The 25522-nt window shown below is 39.3% G+C and overlaps 1 protein-coding gene across 2 annotated transcripts in view; it reads right to left on the reverse strand.

The window, feature by feature from the left end:
• The window catches only part of pde4ba (phosphodiesterase 4B, cAMP-specific a), a 147275-nt gene that overhangs the window by 109386 nt on the left and 12367 nt on the right, over positions 1-25522 (reverse strand). The window contains exon 2 of one of the 2 annotated variants that reach the window (XM_030082377.1): positions 22416-22654. In XM_030082377.1, coding sequence (XP_029938237.1) covers positions 22416-22654 — 239 coding nt within the window. Of the gene's footprint in view, positions 1-11733; positions 12800-22415; positions 22655-25522 lie in introns of those variants that run through there. The other variant, XM_030082378.1, reaches the window with a different exon arrangement.

A 25522-nucleotide genomic window follows, 5' to 3' on the forward strand; every position in this document is an offset into this window, starting at 1 on the left:
GTCTTATGTATTTGTAAAAATGTTGTCATGTTCAAAACATAACAAGCTACACTTTTCATTTAGAACTGCAACAGGCCATGCATAAATGCATGCATGTGCAATATGCTGCCAAGAGCACTGCAGCATTTGTTCCTAATATCCTGGCATGTGGGGATAAATGACCACGACTGGGCAAAAGCAATCTTAGCATTTCTGCTAAAATAATGAAAAACATTTCATCATCACTATAGACAAATGTTAGAGAACAAATTCAAATATACCCAAGACTTTTTGTTCTTCTTTTTGCTAGCATAAATCCCCCTCTGGTTTACTTTGTATCTCTCAAGCAAGCACTTAAACACATACACAGACACAAACAATGAGCACATATCCTTTTATCCCTCAGCACAAACCAACACTAAACCATTCAGCTTCTCTGAAAAGCCCAATTTGTGTACATGTCTACCCGTGCAGTTATTTACACAAACCTCAAGCTTTGAAAACATCTGCCTGACCTGCTGCAGTTAACAATCACCATCACAGAATTCAGTGATTTGTAGTAATAAGAGTGACAGAAGTTGGTATATGCAACGTAAGCATATATGCAAACATCAAGAGGGACTCAAATGTTCATTTATGCATTCCATTGACACTGCATTGAACACCCTGCAGACTGCAGACACAGGTACTACTTACCTGATGGTAAGTTAAATTCATTTTTTATCTATAAAATATGTCTGCACCTAAAAATGTAGACTGTCTTCGTAGGAGCCTGCTTTTTTGCTCCCATGAGGATGGAAGTTCTCCCTAATATGAGAGCGGAAACTGAATCATGTCCCCATAAATGACACATATCCTAATTCCCATTCCCCTCTGTCTTTGCAGACCATCCATCTCATCTGTCGCAGCTGTAAATAAACTGGGTTTGTCTAGACGGCTGTAGCCACTGTGAATCTCACACAGACACGAGCCGTGCACGTACAGAAAGCCTACACAGTCCACATGCGCCAAGTCAGTTACTACTGAAACACATTCATATTCCTTTAATCACTCTGCAAAGAACGCAGGCAAACAGAGAAATAGCACTAAGATGAAAAAAAGGCGAATGAAGCAGATGAGAACAATTACACTGTGACCAAGCAGGAGCGCTGGAAAACTTGTTTATTGGACGTTTGCACAGAGAATCCTGTTGTACCAGACTGGGCTATTCAGGTCAATGTCTCAGAGCCAGACAGTCAACAAACGCGACTCCCATGTTAGCTTGGTGAACTTTATGAACGACAGTGTCTGGGATGAACACTAGAATAATGGTGCATATTCCATATGTATAAGATGGTGTAGAAGACGTTGATATACTTATTTTTTAGACCAAACTATACACAAATCTTTGAATTTGTACCTGTACTGCCAAATTAGAGATTTTCTTTGCAGAAATACTTTGTAAAAGACACACAGGTCTATGACAAGCTCAGACTAGTTATTGATATTTTAACAAAGCACTGTGATCTGGCAGTCTTTATACATGTTTTTTTCATATGTGCCCAGCAATGACACATCATTTAATAGTATTTTGTTGCCAAAGATGCTGAGAAAAGCTTAACTGTCAGAAATCGAACAAAACTATAGCAAGGCCCACATCATGTATACAGCAATATATTTGATATAGGGATTGAGATATAAGTCATAGATTAATAAATAATATTATAACTATTATAATACAGCCTGCATCTGTTGCACCTGTTACTTGTATGTATGTGTGACGAGTGGCATGAGCCTCTGAGGTGCATGACCACCAAAACGGTGTGGCCGTTACACCCGACTATAGATACACCCTGCTCTAGTTACATCCTGCTTCTTCCTCTTCGTGTCAGTGGCAGGTGGCACTGCACCTGAGCGTGACTGAAAGTCCCCTGCATCCGCCCTGAATTCTCTCAATGAGGCCCGTCTCTCTGTTACACTCACAATCTGGCATTGTAGCTCATTTCATAATTTGTTTTTGTAGAATTAGCTAGTTCCTAAATGTTGTTTTCCTAAACATACCATATTGCTTTTCAATCTGTCAGCACTCCCATCTTTGTTTCCAATAGTTCCCATACAGCATATATTCCCAGACAGATTTACTGAGTGTGCCAGCCTGAAAACACATTCTGATGCACTGACTGCCAAGGCTTAATCATTACTCTGCTGTGTGGAATTGAAGGTGACAAGTATGAACTCTGCATTGGTTTTATGGACGAAATGAGCAGTTAAAGTAAATGTGATGACAAATGTTCGTTGTTAGTAAATCCTTGCTCAGCTGAAACAACTTCTGAATAACTTCTGCAACAGCGACTTCAGTTTTCAGATGCAGTAAGCCTGCGTTCACTCAGTAAGATGAAGCACAAAGCAGCTCTGCCTCTGATCTGCATCGATGCACACTGAAAAAGAAAAAAAAAAATTGAAAAGGTTACCATAATTACTTTTAGTTTGTGAGATGGACATCAATCGAGAGGTGAATAATCTGAGTTTCTTTCTTTCTTGAAGCTGACAAAAGGGGACAAACCAGAAGAAGAATCTACTGCTGTCTGCTTACTTCAGTTTATCCAAATAGTGCTTCAGCGCTCTGGTTATTAATGAATGGCTGCGCTCCTCTCTGTGGGTTAACGACAATATTCAGCAGGCACTTCACGCGTCTAAACAAAGGCAACGACACACACACACACGCACGCACGCACGCACGCACGCACGCACACACGCACGCACACACGCACGCACACACGCACACACACACACACACACACACACACACACACACACACACACACACTGCAACCATGAGTAATAGTTTAAGTACAGCTGTATCTCTTATGTCTTATAAGAACTACAACAGTATGATCCCGGACCAAGATGCATGTGCATGTCACAAGCACACACACACACCAATCACACACTGAGTAATATGTTAGTGACAAAATCCACAGCTGCAGCTGTCCTATAAAGGGCACAGTGTGAGCAGATTTATGGTCCCTACACACAGCATATAACCTTGTCGTCCCTCTCTGAACAGAATGGGGACTAATTGGACCTAATTTCATGACGCGTCCCACTGATTGCTTCTTCTCAACCTAAAAGGGATTGTTATGGATTAATCAGTTTAGTCCAATTTAATTCTTTTCACAAAAAAATTAATAATAATAATAATAATAATAATAATAATAATAATAAGGCAGAACACAAACATTTTATGGCCTCTCTGTATGAACTGAGGATTATGTTCATGGTGAAACAGACGACAAATTTCATCACAACACCAGAGGTTAAACTGCAGCAGAAGAAAGGCAATGAGAAATGGACATAATGAAGACAGATATGTTGATGCTGTAAAGGCCACATTGTTTCTAGACATCACACAAGCTCCCGTAGCAGTACATTCTGATTCACAGGCACAGGTAATCCACATTATACACTAATCATTTTCTTACATACATACATTCGATCTGCCGGTTATTTTATGTTCCACAAAATAATTCATAGGAAGTCTATCATAAGCCTAACCTTCATATATCTTTCAGTTTTATGATGAGAAAACAACAAGAAAACCTTCCTATTCTTTACATCAAAGACTTCTCATCACTCTTGATAAAATGACTTAGGACAAAAGTTACTTTGCTAAATATGTATCCTTTGGCACACTTTACAAATAAAATAATAAACTCTCCTATCATCTCCTACATAGAAACTCCCTTGTGCATCATTGTATATACTATACTGTATATCTGGCATCAACAATGAGTCTGCTTGCATTTTACACACACACACACACACACACACACACACACACACACACACACACACACACACACACACACACACACACACACACACACACACACACACACACACACACACACACACACACACACACACACACTCTTGTAACCCATTTAAGGCTGGGTACCAGAGGGGAAGTGGTTGGATGACAAGCAATACACTCCATCAGTTAAATTCAAGCTGACAGCAGTGTAAGTACATGGCACAGTATGTTCTCCACAGTAGCTTAAAGCAACCACCAGGACATCCCACTAAGAGAAGCGCTTACCTTCTGCATACACGGAAACTCAATTCAGTCCAAAATGCCCAATAGGTTTGGCCATATCCAAAGGCGGTGATTGGTAAATGTCCCAGTGGCTCGTGATGACGACCTTCTGATTTCCTGATATTGCTTTACCAGGAGTGGATATAAATTTAAGCCAATATATCAAGAAAATATTGTAAATGTTGAGCAGTTATAATGACAAAGAGAATTCTGAGAATTAAATAAGAAATGTGTGTTATAGGGCTCAGCATGGAAAGGAACATGAAACACATCATCCACCGTGGGAAATAAATGTTCATCCCCTGAAACTCAATGTTGGTCAAGATGCTGACATGCTAACAAGCCCGTGCACACACTCACACACTCACTCACACACACACACACACACACACACACACACACACGCCGAAGCGATCACACTCCTTCAGCCATCCGTAATAGTTAACTTTCTGCTTGGCTGGTTCAGTACAGTGACACAGAAGAGAGAAAGAGAGAGACAGAGCAAGAGAAGGGGGTGCAGAATTAACTGCAAGTCATGCAGCATGAGCGAATGAAGGGTGGTGGTGGGGGCTAATTTTATTCACTAAAAGCAACAGAAGACAACAAGACATCTTATATTTCCTTGAATATTTCTAAAATTGGAAGCTCTATATGACAACAATTTTGATTTGTGACAATAAAATCATAACTGAATCCCAATGAGATATGATAAATAATAATAAACAATCAGAAACATCAATGCATTTAAATTTACTGTTTCTGGAGCCTCATAAATGCCCAATGTCATTGATCACATGCATATTAAACTAACATTTCAATGTAAACCAAGTTCTTCAGGAACAGCTTGACGACATTCTCCACTAAACTACAAGTAACTGAAGAATAAAAGCTGTCTGGTTCCAGTGTTGAGAATGCACAGGAAGAGCAAGGTGCCTGGTGCACGTCTGACAAAATAAAAGAGGCCAGTCAACTCTTGTCTAATGCACCATGCTTTATTAAAGAGCTTCAACTTTTTATCCTTCAGTGCTATGATGTTACCTAACCGTTATATTTAACCCCAGCACCCAGTGTTTTTCAAACTACATTTTTCCACTATGGTGGAGGGACATACATATCAGAGTAGAGATGTCTTAGTCTCATATTAAATGGGAATGGATTAATGGTGGTATGTAATGATATATTTCACTTTTTAAAGAATGAGTACAAGTACAAATCATCTACTTACTGATATGAGTTCTTATCAAATGCCACAATGGGACGTTGTGCTTCTGCCCAGTAAAGTGTCCCTGTTTCAGAATGCCATAATATCTCTTGGTTAATTTCTTACATATTCTTTTACACTTTCTACAAACTTCATCTACAATCTGGTCATAGATACATGGACCGATTCATCGAGGCGATACGTGACATAGTGGCCAAGATTCCCACTGAGTTGCAGGACATTACATAATTACAACAGACAGCCACACAAAGAATGACTGCTGTACAGAGATGAACAGGCTCACTAAGGAAAATTTAATGAGAACATCCTCACATGATTTTACAAAGGTGGTTCTAACAAGGAGCCATAATATAGTTTATTACAGTGATATTTTAATTTAATTCATGAGCAATTTGCTTTGTAATGAAATGGCTTCTCTTTTGTCTCTCCATCCGTCTCCCTGTCTCTTACTCAAGTGAGCAGTTGGCGTAAACACACTGGCTGCAGCAGCAACAATAATAACGTCAAGCCTTCGCTGACGTTCTTATAAAGACGATTTTGGATGAGTCACAGGCCAGTGGAGAAAGAAACAAATTAATAGCAGATGGAGTGTCGGACGCAATAGAACAGCACGATGGCTATTCAGGTTTACATTTGAGCTAAGGTAAATAATCCTCTGTGCAGCTCAGCCTCTGTTTGTTTTTTGCCAGGGCCGACACTGTTGTGGTAAATGAGGTCTGTTTTTCTGCCCTTCTCTTTCTATATACACATCATGTGCATTGACTGGCCTCCCATAGTCTTATCTGTCCCTCTTGCCTTCTCCAGTATCTTTTGGCCCCCTTCAAGCATCAGATGGACGTCACACGCAGAGGGAGGCCACACTCTGCATGGTCTGAGAGTACACTCTCTTTCTTTTGTAGCTGATGATAAAACCAGCTGAAGTATTTTGTGTTTTATAAATACACAGTAGGTGCAATGATCTTTAGTTTGGGTGTTGAGGACTTACAGGCAGGGCTGGCACATTTATCTGTAAGATTTATTCAACATCTAAAAGTTATATATATATATAAAAAAAAGACGCTTTGTTCATGTCTTTGCTCCCCTCCTCTCACTTCTTCATATTCCCAGGGCAGTGTCGTTCTTCTCTCTCTCTCTCTCTCTCTCTCTCTCTCTCTTAATGTGCTTTTTGTGTGAGTGGAAAACAGCAGTTATACGCCTCAGCCTACCATCAAACATTTACATCATGTAGTGCTCTGGACTGCAAACTGAAGAAAGATAGGCAAGGAAAGCAGATGAAAAAAGGAAAGAGTTGCTGGAAGAAAAAAAAGAGAGAAAGAACGCTCACAGTAAGAGGCAACAAAGCAGAGACGGGTGGACAAAAAACAGTAAGATAGTCATCCATACAAAACAGAAGCAGACAGACAGATATTTAGGAAAGACACACACAGAGAAAGACAAAAAGAATGGAAAAAAATGGAGGCAGGCAGAGACAGAGGCCGAGGAACAGCCGAACAGCTTCAACAGAGGAGTCATTGTCTGAGTGCCAGTAGGTCAGGAGTTCAGCAGCCACCAGTCCACAGCAGGGATGGGTTGAATAAGGAAATCACACAGGAATTTGGAAAACATGCTGTATGCTGTGAGTTTGATTGGTGACCTCTCAAAAGTCCAGCCATTGGCTAAACAGCAAGACAGACAAGAAGAAAAAACAGGAGGAAAAGGTGGTCCAGACACCTGCCTCATAACAGAAAACATCCAGACTGTCTTTGTGATCATCATCCTTTTGTCAATCCTCTAATTCAAAAACATATAAACGTACAAAATGTGTGTGTGACTGAAATAGCTGACAGTGTAGGGAAAGTTAATTTAAAGTCAGACTGTGACTAATTTCATATATTTACAAAAACATCTTTTCCAAACCAGCAATTTCTTTGCCATTATTTTTTTAACCTATCTTTAATTGTTGTTTCCCATTCCTTTTTAACAAAAAACACTAGGCTTCAAAGTAATTTAATAATCACAAAAAAAAAAACAAAAAAAAAAAAAGTGACTGTTCTAACAAGTTCTTCAAATCAAACAAAAATAAATCTGTGGTTTATCAGATATTTCTAAAATGCTGTACAGATAACTTTTCACACCCTTTCAAGAAGATGCTCTATTTGACCCGTACAACCCTGTTTACAAAATTAGAGAAATATAAATGCACTTTCCTGATGTGGCTGATTGAGGCTTAGTTGTTGCACATATTTGTGTTTCACTTAATGGAAGCATTTTTCAACATACAGTAGGTGCACAAAAATGTTATTAATTTGAAAATCTGAACTATATTTTTTCTTCAAATATAATTTGACAATTCAAAAACAAGCCTTTACATCAAAGTGAAAGTACTTTTCAAAGTATATTTAACTATGTATTACTAATATGAGACAATAAAGGCTATAAATCTGTTATTTAGATTCAAAAGAAAAGTAAAGGTTCTACACAAATAGGAATGCTGTATGAAATATAAATAAAAACAGAATAAAACAAGGAGAGTGATTCTTGAATATCACAAACTTGTTCTGTACACAGCATAAAAAACTTGCGTTATGTTTAAAATGATACTGTTTAATGTTTCATGGAACACATAAGCTTATTTTGACACTGACGTAATCTTCACATATTCTCAGAAGATAGTCTGACAAAAACAAAAGGAAATTGCAGATTAAAAAAATATATGTTCATCAACAACTCACACGGTGTCCATGCTTCCCCATCAACTTTACTCAACAGGACCATTCAGCTTCATTATTTGAAGACAGTTAAAAAGCCTGTATCTCTGGCAGGACTGCATTTGTAAGTTTGACATCTTACACATCTGTAATCTGGATTTCATCAATTCTGTAAAATAAACTGAGGCTTCATAGAAACATCTCTTCCCACCAGACAGCATGTCTTTCAGGTTTTCATATTTCAGCAAGTAAAGGCCAAACCACAAGCTACGCCATCACAACAGCAGGAGCAATAGAAAGCACTGGACAGTCATGGGGAAAACCTGTCTTATCACAAAGCGGTAAAATTAACATTGACCTTGTGCCCATTTTGAAGGTTACAAAATTGGCAGTTGTCTGCTCACACATAAGCACTTATGAAGCAACATCACATTTTCAATTTCATGCTTCTGGCAACTTGCTAAATGTTAAGTCCAGTTTTATCTTTATTAGCTCTGCCTATAGTCTCTGAAAATTCCAGAGGGAAATATGTGGATCTTAAGCTGCTAATTGCCCCGCAGTGTTGTGCAGCACTGAGCTGCTAACTGTGTCTGTCTACTGTTTGGTCCTTGGTGGGTAGATGTGGAGTGGTATTTCAGAGCTTTCTCACTGCAAACTGCTCCCCTCTGCATGCTGAAATAATTATATGAGAGCAGCGATATAGAAACAAAACAGAAAACTGCCGTGAAGCACGCTGAAAGTGGATGGTGAGCTTCAGATTTAGATGACAGCTCCCCCGGAGGTTCCTCCCCACTTTTTTCACATCGTCATCTCATGCTTAATTCAATGACTACGTAATACTGCTTCCTTAAAAATACAACCTGTCCAAGTCACTGCTCTTGAGGTAACAGACCTAAATGATAATGTCTGATTGGAATATGGCACCTGGTATTAATGATGTAAAATAGTTAAATAGATGAATATAGTTAGTCTGTTTCAAGTCATTTGAAACAGCTAAATATTAACCAGCAGTAATAAATGCAGCTCTAACCACATTAAAAATAACTTGAAATAAAAATAATGGAATGCAGTTATGTAACTTTTTTAATCATCTAACAGCGGAAGAGCCTGAACAAAGCCCATCACTAATTCATCATCTTTTTTCATTACTTTCCAAAGATCTGGCACAGGTGGGGACACAATTAGGCCAGAAAGCATGCGTGGGCTGTAATACCCAGGAGGATTTCCAGGTGAGGCGATTTTATTTATTTATTTATTTATTTTATTTTTTTTTAAGGCAAAAGGGATGAAATGCCATTCTGGAGCAATACAAAGTGTATCTAATAACAAGAGATAAAGCAGAATACAGCGACTAATCTTGTAGTCTTGCTGATTGCTTTTATGCTTTGTATTTAAAGGTTGTATCCTGACATGTTAAAAACATGAAACAAACTTAAACAGATCTAGTCATGGTTGTCTACCACTATGTTCTTTTATTTTTTCATGCAGTGCCAAGCCTTTTTTCCATTGGTGTGCCCACCTGTCATTCTCAAAGCATTACCCTAAGCACAGAGATGAGGCATTGTTTCCTTTTGGAAGTGCTTCAACTTGTGTGTTAATGGGATTGAAAAGCAGTTAATGGCTGTAATTGGTGCTGGACGCTGTTGTATTGTCCCTGAATCAAAACAAGACTCCTGATTTTCAGGAGAAAAACGAGGCAAAGGACATTCTACGTTATTCTGAACGATTTTGTCTTCTTGTGTGTCTTGTACCCACCCAACCCCCCATAAGTCTCTCTGGTTTGAGATAGGCTAAACAAATGAGAGAGAGAGAGAGAGAGAGAGAGAGAGAGAGAGAGAGAGAGAGAGAGAGAGAGAGAGAGAGAGAGAGATGAGATAAACAGGCATGAGTCTCCATCCCGACGGCTGCTCTACAGGGAGGAGAGAGTGAACATATACATACAAGGAGATCGCAGAGAATAAACTGCAAGTAAATTTGCAAATGTGCATCAAGAACACTGTCATCGTTTTATATATATATATATATATATATATATATATATATATATATATATATATATATATATATATATATATATATATTATGTATAGTGTTCAAAAATTACATAGAGAAACAAAAACACACAGCTGTGCAGATATTATCTCTTTTCCATTGATATAAACAACTCAGTATGTTGACAAAATATACGGGAGCAGATCTATATCTGAGCTCATTTCCTTTTCCGCCAATCCACCACAAGTAGTGACAAGCCTGCTTTATCACATAACCTCATATATAGGATCATTCTTACAAACGTCTTTTTAAAGCTTTGTGGGAATTCCCTCAAGTCAGAAGGAATATTTTAACCTTTGCAAATGATATGCAATTAAAAGAAGTCACAACATCACAGCTCAGTAGTTTAATTTAAACAAAAAAAGTCACCTTGAGCTTTTCCAGCCCAATCACAGCAGCTCTTTTATTCACCTCTAATCCATACATTGCATAACATAGCCAGCTCTTCCTTCACATCTTCTATAGAGCCAAACTGCTGCACAATGAGGAGGTAAGCTCAGGAAGTGGGTGGGGGATGGGGCGTGAAAAGGATGGTGACTGGAATATGGGGTTTATGAAAAGTAAATATCTGAACAAGTTATTTTATTGATCCTGTGACCTTTTCAAACTGAAAAAAAAAATCTGCTTGTTCCAGACATCATACCAAATATTCAGTCAGTGGTAATTACACACCTGTGCTATACACACACACACACACACACACACACACACACACGCGCACAGATGTGAGTGTAATCAGTGTGGATATAGTGTGACACTGCCATCCACATGTCATTTGGTGTTGAGCTCATGTTGTGGCATGTAGACAACCATCTGTGCTTTGGGGTTGTGAACCAAAAAGGTTAAGAACCACCAGGTTGCATAACGCACCAAACACTCCTATTTTCTGCAGGCAGCCAACCAAAACAGGAATTGATCCACATGTGTACACGTGCGCACGCATGCATGCACACGCACAGACAGACAGACAGACACGCACGCACGCACGCACAGACACACAGACACACACACACACACACACACACACACACACACACACACACACACACACACACACACACACACACACACACACACACACACACACACACACACCTACCTCTAGGCACAGAGCTGAGATACCCTTATCAAAATGGAGGAGATGGCCGTCTGTTTAATGTGATTTTATTCCATTATGTAATCCCCTAACATAGTGACGAATCACTAAACAGCCCTGTGATACACATTTGACCCCACTCTTACCACAAAATTGTCCTCCTTATCACAAAGTCAGAGCTGTTTCAGCTTCCACCTCTCCTCATCCTCAGTGATTCACACCCTCTGCATACTGTGTTACCACATTTCCTTTTACTCCCATCACTATTTGTCCAATTAGCGCCTTTCCCTCAAGTCATGAAAACAAAAAATCCACATCTCTCTATCTCAGTCATTTTTCCCTGTTTATGTTTTTCCCCTCTTAATGACTCCCTCTCCTTTTACATTTTGTTTATTCTCACCCAATTTCCCACCACTCAAACACCCACTCAGATACTCCTATCATCCTCTTCTGATCCGCATTCGCTGTTCAGCTCTTCATTCATCACTCTGAATTTCAGTTACATTTGTCAATCTGTGCACATTAACTACACCCCCACCCCGCCAAAAGTTCTTCACTCTAAAAGCCTGAAACTCATTTCCAACATGTTTTATTTTTCTCAATGACCACCCGGAGGCCTTACCAGGTATGAGCTACGGTGAAGCGCCGCCTCTGTCGGATGCTCTTGTTCACCATCAGCTTGCGGAAGAGACGAGGGGAGCTTCTTGGGGACAGCTTCGGCGACGTGGCACCCCGCTTTCCTCCCACCACACCTGGTATCTTGGGGGGCTCCAGCTCCAGGTGCATGTGCTCCTTGAACGTCCTGATGCAGGAGTCCATCTCCACGCTGAGCTCGTTGGATGACATCCCGGGAGGCTGAGATCGTGCCTGTATGGGATGCTCGGATCACTCCTCTGTCAAATTCTGTCAATTTCTCTCCAATTTCAGTCCCGAGACCCGGTCATGTGCAGTTAGTTCTGTTCTCTTCATGCAGACACTGAGAAGTTTTGACCGGATTGTAGCGTTGCAGGAAAATTGAGACTACTTCACATGCATACAAACACCCAGCTGACACATACCTCTCTGTTGCTGGAGCAGCTCTGCCTCTGTGCTTTCTATTCTTTCCCCTTTTCCCTGTTCTTCACGGGTTTAAGGATTAGAGAGCCAGCAGTCATGCCCTCGCCCTTTCTCTTTTCTTTGGCTCATGTCCTGTGCTTTGCTGCTGGTCCTGTTCTTCAGAGGCTCTGAGCCGTGAGTCTACAACGGGGTCACATTCAGGAAAATCCTCTTCTCAACACCAGTGCTCTCCCATCTCTCTGCTGGTCCTGCTGTCTGCAAAGTGCACACCTTGGTTCCCTCTCCTCCTGCCCGTGTCCCTGGTGCACTGTCACTGTGGGTGCCAGTTAAATGCACACCTCAGACGCACACCAACACTTTCTCTCAGTCCGTCCAGGCAGCGTGATGTTGGAGGATCTCCCTTATGAAAGATTCAGAGGGGCTGAAAACTGCTCTCTGCCTCCTCCTGTCTTGCTCTCTCTCCATCAACCGCTGCTCGACTGACCTCCTCTCTCAGCAAACAACCCCCACCTCTCCTGAAGGCACTCCCGGAGTGGCTCCCACTAAGCTGAGCCTGAAGTCAGATTTCCCTTCACTCGTGCAGTCAGAGCAGTGAGCGGCGGGGAGCACGGCATGCCAGGCAAATGCTTCCCTTGCTGTTTCATTCAGAATATACACAAGGAGCTCAGAGCAGGCACACAGAGAGCACAAGACACACCTCCCTGGTTCAGGATTGGCTGGTAGCTGCTGTGACGACAAGCAGGCAGGCACAGTAACAGGTTGTCAGATTCATTATTTATTTTTTGTTTAGCTGGGATTTGTGGTAATGTTGCTGATGATGTTGTGACCTTTAGTGAAGCAGGGAACTGATAAGGACGAGCCAAGAAAAAAGGCAATTTGGAAGGGAGATGAAAGCAAACAGCTTAATGGGTATTACTGAAGAGAGACATGCACACGACTCAAAAGTCAACTTATTAAAATAAACGCTCAACAGTTTGCACGTTCTATAGCAAATAAAGGCTAATAAATTCTCTGCACATGCATAAAAAAATCACATAACTTTTCTGTCTCCCTCTCTCTCTCTCTCACACACACACACACACACACACACACACACACACACACACACACACACACACACACACACACACACACACACACACACACACACACACACACACACACACACACACACACACACACACACACACAGACCAATCTATAATTGTGTCTGGAAGGAAGCAGTCCAATCACTGACTCAGTATGTGCAAAGAAAAGAAGGACAGACAGATACAATCACAGCAGAAAGACACCCACAAACAGTGAGGGCTACTCTGAGTGCAGAAAGAAGAAAACGGGGCAATGCCCTGAAGGTAAAGAGACAGAGAAGAAGGGGGAAAAAAATCCAAAGGGAGCATCAGAGGAGGAAGAATGGCAGCGTGACGAGTGTTGGAAATGTGAGCACTTGCTAGTCTGCTCTGTGGACTGATTTGTTTTGGTTGTGAGTCACTGATGATTCTGAACCACTGAAGCACGGAGAGCTTTCTCACTAAATTGTTGCCAAGAAACCCTTTGAAAATAGTCCTACTAAGATTGTACATAAAGATGAACAACACTTGTATCATTCGAGCAAAGCAGGATAAAGTGTTGTTAGGCATTTGACACCAGCGAAAGATGTCTGACATTTGTTTGGTTTTTCTGTCACCATTCTGATTTAAGTCCCAGTTCTAAGAATACAGATTTAGCCTTATTCTCGAGCAAGAAATGTTTTTGTTACCTACTGGGCTGTAAAAATTAGCACAATAATAACGAGTTAATTCAAATTAATGAATAATCGTGATTAAATATTTTCATCGATTGACTGCCCTATTACCTACAACTTAATACAAGAATATGAAGAAATGATCAAATGTAAAATTTCCACTCATAAAGACATGGCATTAATAGTTTGCGTTTGTGATCAATTCCTAAACTCTGGCTGAATTTGGGTCAAAAGTTGCTTGGAGGTAGCATCCCTGTGGGATAATTCTTACACAAAATCCCCTTAAAGTCTCCAGGTGAAAAGACAGATTTTTGGTGTAAAATGTTGTCCCACCACCACATGACAGTCATACTGTATATAAATACACAATCTCTTCCTTGGTGTCCTATTCCTAAATGACATGCAGAGAATGTTGGTGGAAAACCCTGAAACGAAGACCAGACCAAAATGGTGAAGGCTTTCACTTACATTCATATGTAATTCAGTTTTCAAAATGTGGGCTCAAAATAAGTTTTGAACTATACTTATTCCTTTTTGTCATGATTCGTAAGTAAATAAATAGACAAAAGGTAAAAAAAAAATAAATGGCATGCCAGCAAAAGAAAAAAAGGTTTCTACTAGTCTGTCTGGTCTGTCAGTGTGTTTTTGTGTCAGCCTGTTACTGTGTTACACTACCTAAAAGAGAGTCAAGTTGTTTTTTTCTGCTCTTATTACAGCCACACAATGGATCCCTTTCGATTCGTGACTATCATTCACAGCGTGTCCAGCTTAAGCTCTTAAGTAGACGGCGAGCTGCTGTGAGGCTTGCTGCTTGGAGCTGGTTCTGTCACTAGTCTTTTCTCAATATCTTACTTTAGCTTGCACCTGTATATGACATGATGTATATTTTGAATACTATTACATTTTTTTGAAGTTATTTCAGGTAACACTGATGAGGTCATACACTTCGGCTAAATAGAAGGTATTTTTTTATAAATATAAATGTACATTTATATTTGAGAGGAAGGAGTCATTAAAGAGTCTATTCTTGTTCCCCAAAATAAACAACATTCTAGCACTTTGTTAAAAAACAAAGAATGAATCAATTCAACCTGTTCATAGAAATCATAATTCTGTCGGTTTCATGCTAACAAATTTCTTAAACTGAAAACAGGGAATGACAACAGATGAATGACAGCCTAAGACAAAAGAAAAAAAACATTGCCCAAAGAGGTTGTATTAGAAAATAACTGGGCCGTTTCATTTCATGCTAAACGGGTTTTCACATCCTCAAGGGCTTGAATGAAAGCGCAGTATGCATGGTCACAGCCCAGGAAGAACTGAGATACAGAATAGTCCCTGCAGCCAAGCATGAAGATGTGACAGCTCTTCACTGCTGCGTTATACTCCTTTATCCACTGAATCTAAAAGTGAAGATTAGTTGTGCTGAATACTGAGAAAATGTGCTGTTTGTTTTTGGTACCTAAGAACTTAAATGACCAAAAATACATCAATATATTCAATTTTCAGAAGATTGATGATGTTTTGCATGATTAAAAAATACTTTCAAATATATAATATAAAAATATTTAAATCTAAAGCTAATGGCTGAATGAGGGGCAGCAAAGCACTTAACTAAAATTATGGCAGTATTGACAATTGGAGATTCAGCTGCTTTCATTTTAACCATCCTCACAAGCATGAATGACATATATTAGCATCTCAAGTCAGTTTAGCTCTTTTTGACCTCACAAACTAAAATTATTCCTGTTTAAAGCGACACTTTTCAACCTTAATAAAACATTTTAATATCTTTTGTGATGATACATCGACTTACAACTAGTTGAATGACCCCTCTGTCACGGCCTGAGGGTGTCAGTATTGCTTTCACTTGGACTGAGCAGCTGTGAGGAGGGTGGTAGGAACCCTGCACACTAAAAAACTCCAAATGTGGGGACTGCTTTACGGCATGCGTCACATCATGATATAACATTGTTTAGACACTATTAGATTCATGACCTCGTTGTTATCCATCCTTTACACAGCCACTGGAAACAAATGAAGGCGAGTTCAGTCTGACAGCATGCCCACCGGGAGCAGCAATTTATGACGCCGCGCGCTAGTCCTCATGGGAACTGTAGTATTCGTTCAGGCAAAACACTACCGTTTTTGTCCACTGGCGCTGCCAAAATCAACCAAAACTGAAAGTTCCTTAGTGTTGCTTTAATCTCACAATCTTCTGCAAAGAGGAGTTCTCTCTAGCAAGTAGCAAATCATTTCTAAAACAACTAATATTGCCGTTATCTCTGTTTAGGCTTTGATTGTTGTGATGCTTATTGGCCTAATTTTAAACCATGAAAGGCTCAATTTCAACAGCAGTGCACAAAAATAAAGATTCCCATTAGAAATATTCCCTTTAACAGAATCAGTCTTTATCATTCAAAGTACAGACCAGTTTGAACTTGTTTTTTTTTTTTTCTTATAGTGCTTCAGTCTTGCTGAATGAAAATAGGGTTAAAAATTCAATAGGCACTTCTAACCCTCCGATGTCCACCCGTCACTTTCCATGAAGTCAGAAAAACGCACATCAGTCTGCTCGAGGTTCACTTGTCCTTCGGTCTCACAAAGCAAAACATGACCCAGATGACAATATTACACTTTGTAAGCGATTATGTTGTGAGTGAAGGAGATTCTGTATATCACGATGAGAGTGTGGGTCAGGTATTTGCCTGTACATGGGCTGGGGTTGGGATATGAAATGAGGTCCCTTAGTTTGGAATCTCTGGTTACACAAAGTCATTGCTTTCCTGTTCCCTCTGTCACACTTCAGCTCTTTCAGAAAAAATGTAAAGCTGTCCTGCAGTGTGACCGAGTCACAAAACAAAAAGAAAATAAGGATTAAAGAGTGGGTATGGTGCAGGACTAAGCACATGAAAAAAAGAATTTAAACTCAACAGCCAAAGTATAACCAAGAGGATAAGTAAAAATATTCAAGTTGATGTGCATCTTTGCAGTGCAGACTGAGCCATAATATGAAGGTGACCTTGTTATTTTCTAGATAACAGAGTCTAACATCTACACTGTGCTTGTTATGAGCACAGGTCTTCTCCTTGAGTTTACAAAATAAGTTCAGTTTCATGTGACAGCAAGATTTTTATCATGAGTCTTGAGTGCATTCTCTTACACAGGCTGCACAACAGTGGGTCACACTTCCAGGTCAGACAATACTCTGCACTGTTCTTCACTTGGGACAAATAAGCTGGCACATAATACCGTCGCTCCATCACATATTTTCTTTTCACTTTAAGGATAATTTCCCAGAGAAAAACCTTCTTTTTGTCAGTCTTGGTGCTACTGATGGTATGTTATTGGCGTTCATTTTATAGTATCTCTCCTTCATGAGAGAGACATTATGCATGCAGGATCTCCCACTCTGTTCCCAGAAGTTCTCAAAGATCTGTTGAAAAGCTTCAACTTGTCCAGGTTGGCCACAAACACCTGCTTTAGGCTGTGGATGGGACAGTCTCTCTTGGGGTTTTGTGTAAATGATTAAAAAAATAAAATAAAAAATATCAACCACACCGCTCTGTGACAAAACTTACAACCAATGCTCTGCTTTGTACAACTGACTCAAAATGCAGCTGCTCATGAGGACCAGAAGGAGCGTGCACATTACACAGTTTCAACAGACTTTACATAACAAGCTTCGTTCAGTCATTCCCACACAAATTGTTAGTGATGGCTTCCATGCAAGGCCCCCTCAGCAGTGGCATGCAGTCAGGGGTATCAAAAACCTTTTTTTTCCCCCATGAATAAAAGGTCATACTGAAAAATGCCTGGAGTCAAATACTTGTTCAGTTTGCAACTTTATCCAGAAAATGAACGGTTATATTTAGTAGAGCTCAAATGTCCTATGTCCTTAAATGTATCACAGGCCTGTCCCTCTGCTGGGGCAGGTGTAGTTTCATTAGCTAGCCTTGGATCCAAGCTGGGCGCTTCTGTTGGGTTTTGTCACGTTGTACCATCAGCCAATCAGATTTTGATGTGTCATGACTGACAGACAGCTGAGGTTTATACAGATTCTGAGGCGGGCCTTTCGGATGAGCTTCAAAGATTGGCTCGGAAACATGATGGTGGATGACTGACCAGCTGATAAAATTGGGGACCTGCTTCAGGAGCCTTTTTTAAGCAGAAGTTTGCTAAAAATAAATAAATAAATAAATAAATAAATGCTAAAAGCTATCTGAAAACAACAAGACTTTGCAAGGATTTTACGAAGATGTCATCGAGCAGTTAATCAAGAGGATAACAGGTGGATTTCATCTACAGGTGGTGAGTGCAGGGTGCTGTTGTTCTCACTCTCTGAATCAGATTGGTGCTGCTGTTGAGCTAATACATACTTTTGCTGTTGGTCTTTGGTGGAAAAACTGTCTCTCCCTCTCTGTAAAGTGGGGAGTGAGGGAAGAAGATCTGGTGGTGTCTTGTGACGCTTGATACATGTTGATCAGCTGTCATGTTGGTTAAGTAAGTACTGAAGTATTGTTTGAATAATTGATAGTGGTCTTGATTTGACATGTGCATGTATTGTGCAGCATATGTCTGCAATGTGTTGGGGAGGGGGGGGGTGACTAAAACACACAACTGCTTTTCAAACAACTTGCAATTCAACATCTTGCTGAATAAAAAGTTCAACACATGAACAGGGATTTGACCACAAATCTTAGAGTTTAGAGACTCTCCATCCAATAAACTGAGAGACACCTGTCTGTCAAAATAAGCTAAACACCATTTTTTGACATAACAATCATATTTAACTACCCAGTACAAAACTGCTGAGTAGTAAACATTGTTTCCCCCCACCACCACACCTTTTACAACTTTGAATTACAATTTAAACATGGCGGGATTTATATGGCTACAAATATAAAGTAATGCAAATGCAACAATTATGCATGAGTTCTCAGCTTTTGTCTCTATTGAAATGAAAAGTGTAGGGTCCAATTCATGCCTGCTGGCTGTGTATATTACTAACGCCCACACGAGAGCCATCTGGAACACCAGCAGAGAGGGCAGCGCTCAACAACACAACATACAAAGACACACAGCACACAGAACACAGACACGTCATAATCCGACTGCTGCTGCTGTCCTGACTCAGGGTAAATAAAACATGTTGCAAAATACTTCAAATCCAGATTTGACGTACATCTACAAACAGCTAAATATTATTCACTGACAACTTATATCATCACACATCAGAGGGCACAGCGTTATATTTAAATGAATGGTTTACATTTAGTGCTGTATTGGTTGATAGTTCACCACAGAATGGGGTTTTTTTCCTGTTTCTTCTCATTGTCAACAGTTCATCAATTTATGACGCGGGGAACATCTAGATTATCGAACATCTCCCTCCAAGTAACAGATGGAAATTCCTCTGCTCCTATTCAGTAAATAAGTCTTTACATCGACGCACACAGAGCTGACAGCTCAGCTAATGAATAATGAATCACAGCAACACTACAATATCACAGATACTGTATGCGCACATTATTACAACAGGCTTAAATGGGCTAGACAAATAAAAGTAATGGTATTCTGATAACGGATATGTTTTTGTTTTCCAGTACAAACTATTTAACTACTTTATTGAAGGGAAGGAACTGTAATCAAGTATTATTAATCTTTATCATTCACTATACGAGTCATGGCTATTGTTATTGTTATTCTGTTAATAATATCGCCGTTTGTGTGGGAAGTTGCTTGAGATTAGCTACATTTTGATGTCAATATAGGAAAGCTCTCACCTCGCATGCACTGAGAAGGAAACCCATTAATATTATTTTTATTTTTATTTCTAAACTCACACAGCCACCAAACATTTATTGACTAAGAATATCTAGTGGCTTTTAAAGGTAAAGTTTATTATAACATAACTTTTATTCCATTTGTTTTCTGCTGAATAGTGACATTTCAAAGAAATTGCTATTTCATTTACTTACAGATACAAAAATAATATTTACTGTGGCATTCTCACACCATGAGAAAGTACAGCAACCAGTTTTAACTTCCTGGCCATATCTATTTTCTCTTGTCTCTCTTGCACTCACCCTGTGTGTGTGTGTGTGTGTGTGTGTGTGTGTGTGTGTGTGTGTGTTTATAAACACACAGGCTATTCTGAAGAAGTGCAACAAGCACAGTCAGCCACACACATAGTTTCCACAATCAATCCACTGGGCACTCAGAGCAAAGAACCAATTGTGTACATCAGCAGAAACAATAATTACATCCCAAAATAACTCGTCACTGCCTGCTCTGTCCAAATATTGACGACGGCACTGAAACAAGTACAAGTACAAAAGGTCAGGATAAAAAAAAAGAGGCTACAAGCAAAGGAGATGTGCCTATGAGTTCAATTTGTACTGTTTCACAGACATTTACCTTGGGGACGATTGCAAGATGTGCACGCCCACGCATGTACGTTACCACACACACACACACACACACACACACACACACACACACACACACACACACACACATTCTAATAGTCTGCAGCTACCAAAGTAGACTATATGGCCACTACTGAACTCACTCTTAACAGAAATAATATTTAAGTAGCCATGTCCTCACAATTCCATTAACAAAGTCATCCATTCCTAGCAAAAGAAATATAATAGAATTTTCAGATGACGACAATTTAAAGACACATATTTAATTTGAAATCAATGTTCTTGGACACTTCAAAGCTCCCGGTGTTGTTCATTTCAAAATATTTCCTGATCTGTGTGTCAGATGAGTCACTGTGTAGCATATGAGTCCACAGAGGTGTGAACTGGGTTGAGATCTCTTGACCATAAAGGACACAAGTCACACTCATGTAATCAATCAATGAACCTCTGTGTGGACACACCAGCATCTATTTTTATCTCCTTCTTTGTTCAGCCTTACCCTTCAATCTGATGCCAACCCAGATGTGTGTCCTTTCTCATGCATCAGGACACTGCCCCCTGCTGGTTAAAATCCATCTTTTCACTTCAAAAAATCTTCAGCTCAGTCTGTATATTAATGTTCTTCTGTATCAAGAGACATTGTGTGTAAACAAAACATTGAAGCAACATCATCTACAACAGATGCAGGAAAGGTTAGTCACTGATGCAGAAGCATTCTTTAAAGTTCAGAGTGAAGAGTAACTCTGAAGCCCAGACAGAACTTTAAAGCTGCCAAGTGAGATAAAAAAAAAAAAACTGTAAATCGTCCAAATAGTTTCATAACGCTGAAGTTTCTCTCTAGTGACTTGCTCAGAGTTAGTTTTCTTCTTTCAGTAACTCCAAGTGTCTTTTGAATAGACACAATATTTAATCATAGGTACATTTTAATGTTCTCCTAGTTTACAAGGGAATGATTACAAGTGAAAGACATAATCTGCAAAGGACATCGCATGGTCAGTGGTGAAGAATCAATGCTTTGAATAAGTAAAACTTTGTAGAAAGTAAGACTATATTTATTAAAAACATTACTCAACTATGACTGTTGGCACAAGTCTTTCATAATCTGACACCACTGAACAGATTGTGTCAGGACAACATAACAGTCACCAGTCACTGTGTGCTACAGTGTTCAAGGCCACCAAACTCAAGTAACAACGTGTCCTCTATAATTCTAGTTCAACTCACTGTTAAACTAAAAAAAAAAAAAACCATGTTTCAATGAACTTCACTTATATCATGATATTTTTTTCCCACTTATTCGCCGGCTCCAAAGTGTTGTTTTATTGCGAGTCACATTCACCCATTGTCAAACAGATTTATTCAAGCCAGTGCTGACAGACGCTCAGATGAGGGACAGAAATTGCAACCTTATTAATGAAAAGCAAGTTACTCTGTGTTTTGTTTTCTAGAAATTAGCACAGACTGTGTAACTGCACTGAGGTTCATAACTTACTCATCATACATCTGAGGGATCTTCAACATATTTTTCTCTCTTTTTTCAACATTATAGAGACTGTAGTTGAGGATACAAAGTAATATGAACATCTAAACTAACTAAATCTTATTTAAAATTTCTGGTTTTATTTGTTTAGCTCCAGTGCAATGCAATAAATAGAAAAACCTTTATGCAAGCAGAGGTTTCTCCACATCTGGGCAAACAACCAAGAAAATATATCAAAACCATTGTGAGACAGTAAACTTTGTCTCCAAAACATTTTTTAACATTTAACATTTTTCAACTGGATATTTTTTCTTTCCCAAACTCCACAAGTTGCTCCCACACCTGAACTATTGCTTCCACAAGGAGAGAAGGAACTCAGGTCAGACATTTTCTTCATTTTGCACAATACTCTGGATCCATTTCAAGACTCCTAAACATGCAGAATAGTTCTGAAAAATAGTGCGCCCATGTAAACTTCTCAAAAGACAAAACAAAAAAATCCTGATTTTTACAGTTCCAACTTGGAATGTGTTCATAAACACCCGTTCTGTTGGTGGAGGAAAAACACTCCTTGGGGTATATTAGAGCCCACTCACCATTCAGGATCCACAGGTGTGATGTCTATCCTGGGAGGAGCTCCAAAGGGCAGGGATGTTGGCCTTGCCATGACCTCCTCGTCGGGCGTCCGTGACCTTTCCCCCTGTCGCCATGACAGCGGAGGTAGCTGCAGCGTGCCGGAGAACCGACGACGACCCCGACGCAGGTCGACCCCCAGAGTGCAGGATGGAGAGGTGAAGGACTCACTGAGGGAGCAGTCAGGAGGCTCTTTGCTGTCCTGAAAAACATGGAGGAAAAAAAAGGTTTGAGAATAATTTCCTAACACACAACTGTGAAAATGCTGAATGCTCAGAATAAATTACAAAAAAACCTTTTCTTGCTCATGTGTCCACTAAGTGGCGCCAAAGGCTTTTTACTACCTACAAATGGAGTCATGTGCAAACCTTTTTAATAACATGTACACACAAAATTTCTATTAGCACAACATATACAAAATTCTATTAAATCATCATTTATTATTATGTTGTTAATAATTATTAGAAATGACCAGATGTCTCAGTTTTAAGATCTAAACTCATGGTAAAGGGTTGGAAACCATTCTATTTTTACTATTTTGGGCAAAAATTGTTTGTTTTTTATTTGAAATCTTTATTTCAAACGTGTAAAAAGAAACAAGTCTATAAACAGAAAAACATAGACATCCAATTAATAATTAAAATGAAAGAGTCATCATCATATGAGACTTTCACATGAACAAAAAGAAGTAGGAAGAATATTATCACAGAAGAAGAATGACAACACATACAGAAACCTCTTTAACACAACTGAAATTAAAATGAAGCATATGACCTTTAATAGTGATGCAGCATGTGGCTGTACAAACAACCTCATGAACCCATAAGCCTTGCTACTGCGCCCATCCTCTTTCTGAATTAGACTGATAATCAGTGATTAAGCCACTTCAGTAGCAGCCTGGAAAAAAAAAACATATCAAACACACATAAAATAATGAATCAAAAGAGAGCAGAGCTGCTAACGCGTTCAATAATATTTGCATTAGAACTGTTATTACTGTGACCAGATGCTGATATCAGTGTACTTGAAGGCTTTTGACCGTCTTAGATTGTGGCCATGCTATTTCATGAACAGTCTATAATCTATTAGACATTAGATACCTGCTTCGAAATTCCATAGCATTTTATTATAGTTGTTGCTCTTGTTGCTGTTTTATTAACGTTTACACTTCTCTTTGCATAACATGCAGAGCTTTTGTACACCGTATCAGTATCGTTTTGATATACTTAATGTCTTAATTAGCTACACTTGTTATCTGATTTAAAAGAATATCAATTATATCACAAATTACCACTGCTCAGACATGCACTGAGCTACATATCTTCATCAATCACACATGAATGTCTTTTCTTTTGTCATGTCTTCATGAGTCTGAACTCTCACCACTTCCGCCTCACTTACTGGCTTTAATTAATTCAGCTTTATTTATTAAGTGCCAATTACTGTATAGTCATTTCTAGACACTTTTACAGAGAAAAGCCAACAGAAAAAAAAGGCTGATTTCAATTTAAAAGCATGTATGTTAACAGAAGTAAAAAGGCATGTTCACCTTTATCACATGAAAATTCAACCTTCATACATGACCAGAAGCTTCCTTTATTTAATCTGTCTGTGACACTCAACTCAACTCACTTAATTTTTTTGTTTTTACAATTCTCCAATCCTGTATTCCCATCTAACATCTCAAAGGCAGTTCCAGACTTCATGTTTGGTGTTTTATAAGGAGAATTAATACCTATGTTTTGATAAAGGTACAGTACTCTCATGAGCTGTTGACTACAGTTAGTCCAAAATTGGTTAAATAAGCTGGTAAACACCTTCACATCATGATACAAACACCCCAGTCAAATAAGATCTCTTGTTTTAAATATATTTCCTGTCACTCCAGCTTCATGTTGGTGGAGTTAGAAGTTAAAATAGCTGCTACTAAAAATGCACTTGGCAACTTCACAACATTTTGCTCAGCAACGAACAAATCCAAGCAAGAAAATCACCTGCACTGTAGTAAAAAAAAATTACACTGTACATACAATTATCACTGATTATTCAGTGCCATTTAAAAAAAAAAGTGCAATAGATGAAGCGAGTAATTTCTTGATAATAGCACTGGAGGAGAGATGCAACAATCTGCCCTCAAGGCAAGTCACTCAAGTGACGGTAGGGTATAGTAGGCCTATTCTGCACAGCCAGCTTGCTATACTGTACAAGTCTAGTCAGAGCTGGCAGTCAGGCCAGTGAAGAAAAACACCCACCAAACCATTTTCATCAGTTCTTCTTCTGTTTTTAAAACCCACTGGGCTTTCGGTAGTAAGCAACCCTTCCAGTAAATACGGTGTAGCTTGTCCTGGCCTGTTGCCTTTTTCTGCCTACTCATGGCTTCTGTGCATTACCAAAATAACTTCCCATTGTAAGCCATTGGACTGAGCCGTCATAGCAGCATCACCTCATCATATGTATACATCTCACTGTGTGGGCGTTCACTCCCCCACAGCCCACCCACCAACCCATACATTTCTAATGGTGAAAATGATTATCAAAGCAGCGGATCATTAAATGAAATGACCAATCAAATCACACATTATCAACTGTGTTGTAGTGATTCCACTGAGGTTTGGTGCATATTAAGTTCAGTGATGGCACTGATAAATAGTATATTTGGTTTATAGTGACCTACATCTCAGCATCTGCCCTAGAAGCATGTCCTGCCCCCTAGTGGTGACAATGTGTACATTTCATACATTGAGATTTATGGTAAAATGGTTTCTTAACATTTGGACAAACGTGCAAAAAAAAAAAAATCATTAAAGAAAACAAACACATTAATAAAAACAGGTGTAGTTATAGGCATTAGCTCATGCTTCATGTTGAAAAATCCATCTGACTGAGGGCGAAATCTGCTGTGCCTCCAAAGTTAGATTAATGTTGTGTTGATCAATATCCCCTTGACCATTGTCAATTCCAAAATGAAACAACTAAATCCAAATGTAAGTCAGGATTCTCTGATAATTAAAAACAATCAATCATTCCAACTCTTTCTTTCTCGGGTTGACAAAGGTTGACGAAGACTCCG

This window comes from Salarias fasciatus, chromosome 23, assembly GCF_902148845.1.
Source record: "Salarias fasciatus chromosome 23, fSalaFa1.1, whole genome shotgun sequence".
Lineage (NCBI taxonomy): Eukaryota > Metazoa > Chordata > Actinopteri > Blenniiformes > Blenniidae > Salarias > Salarias fasciatus.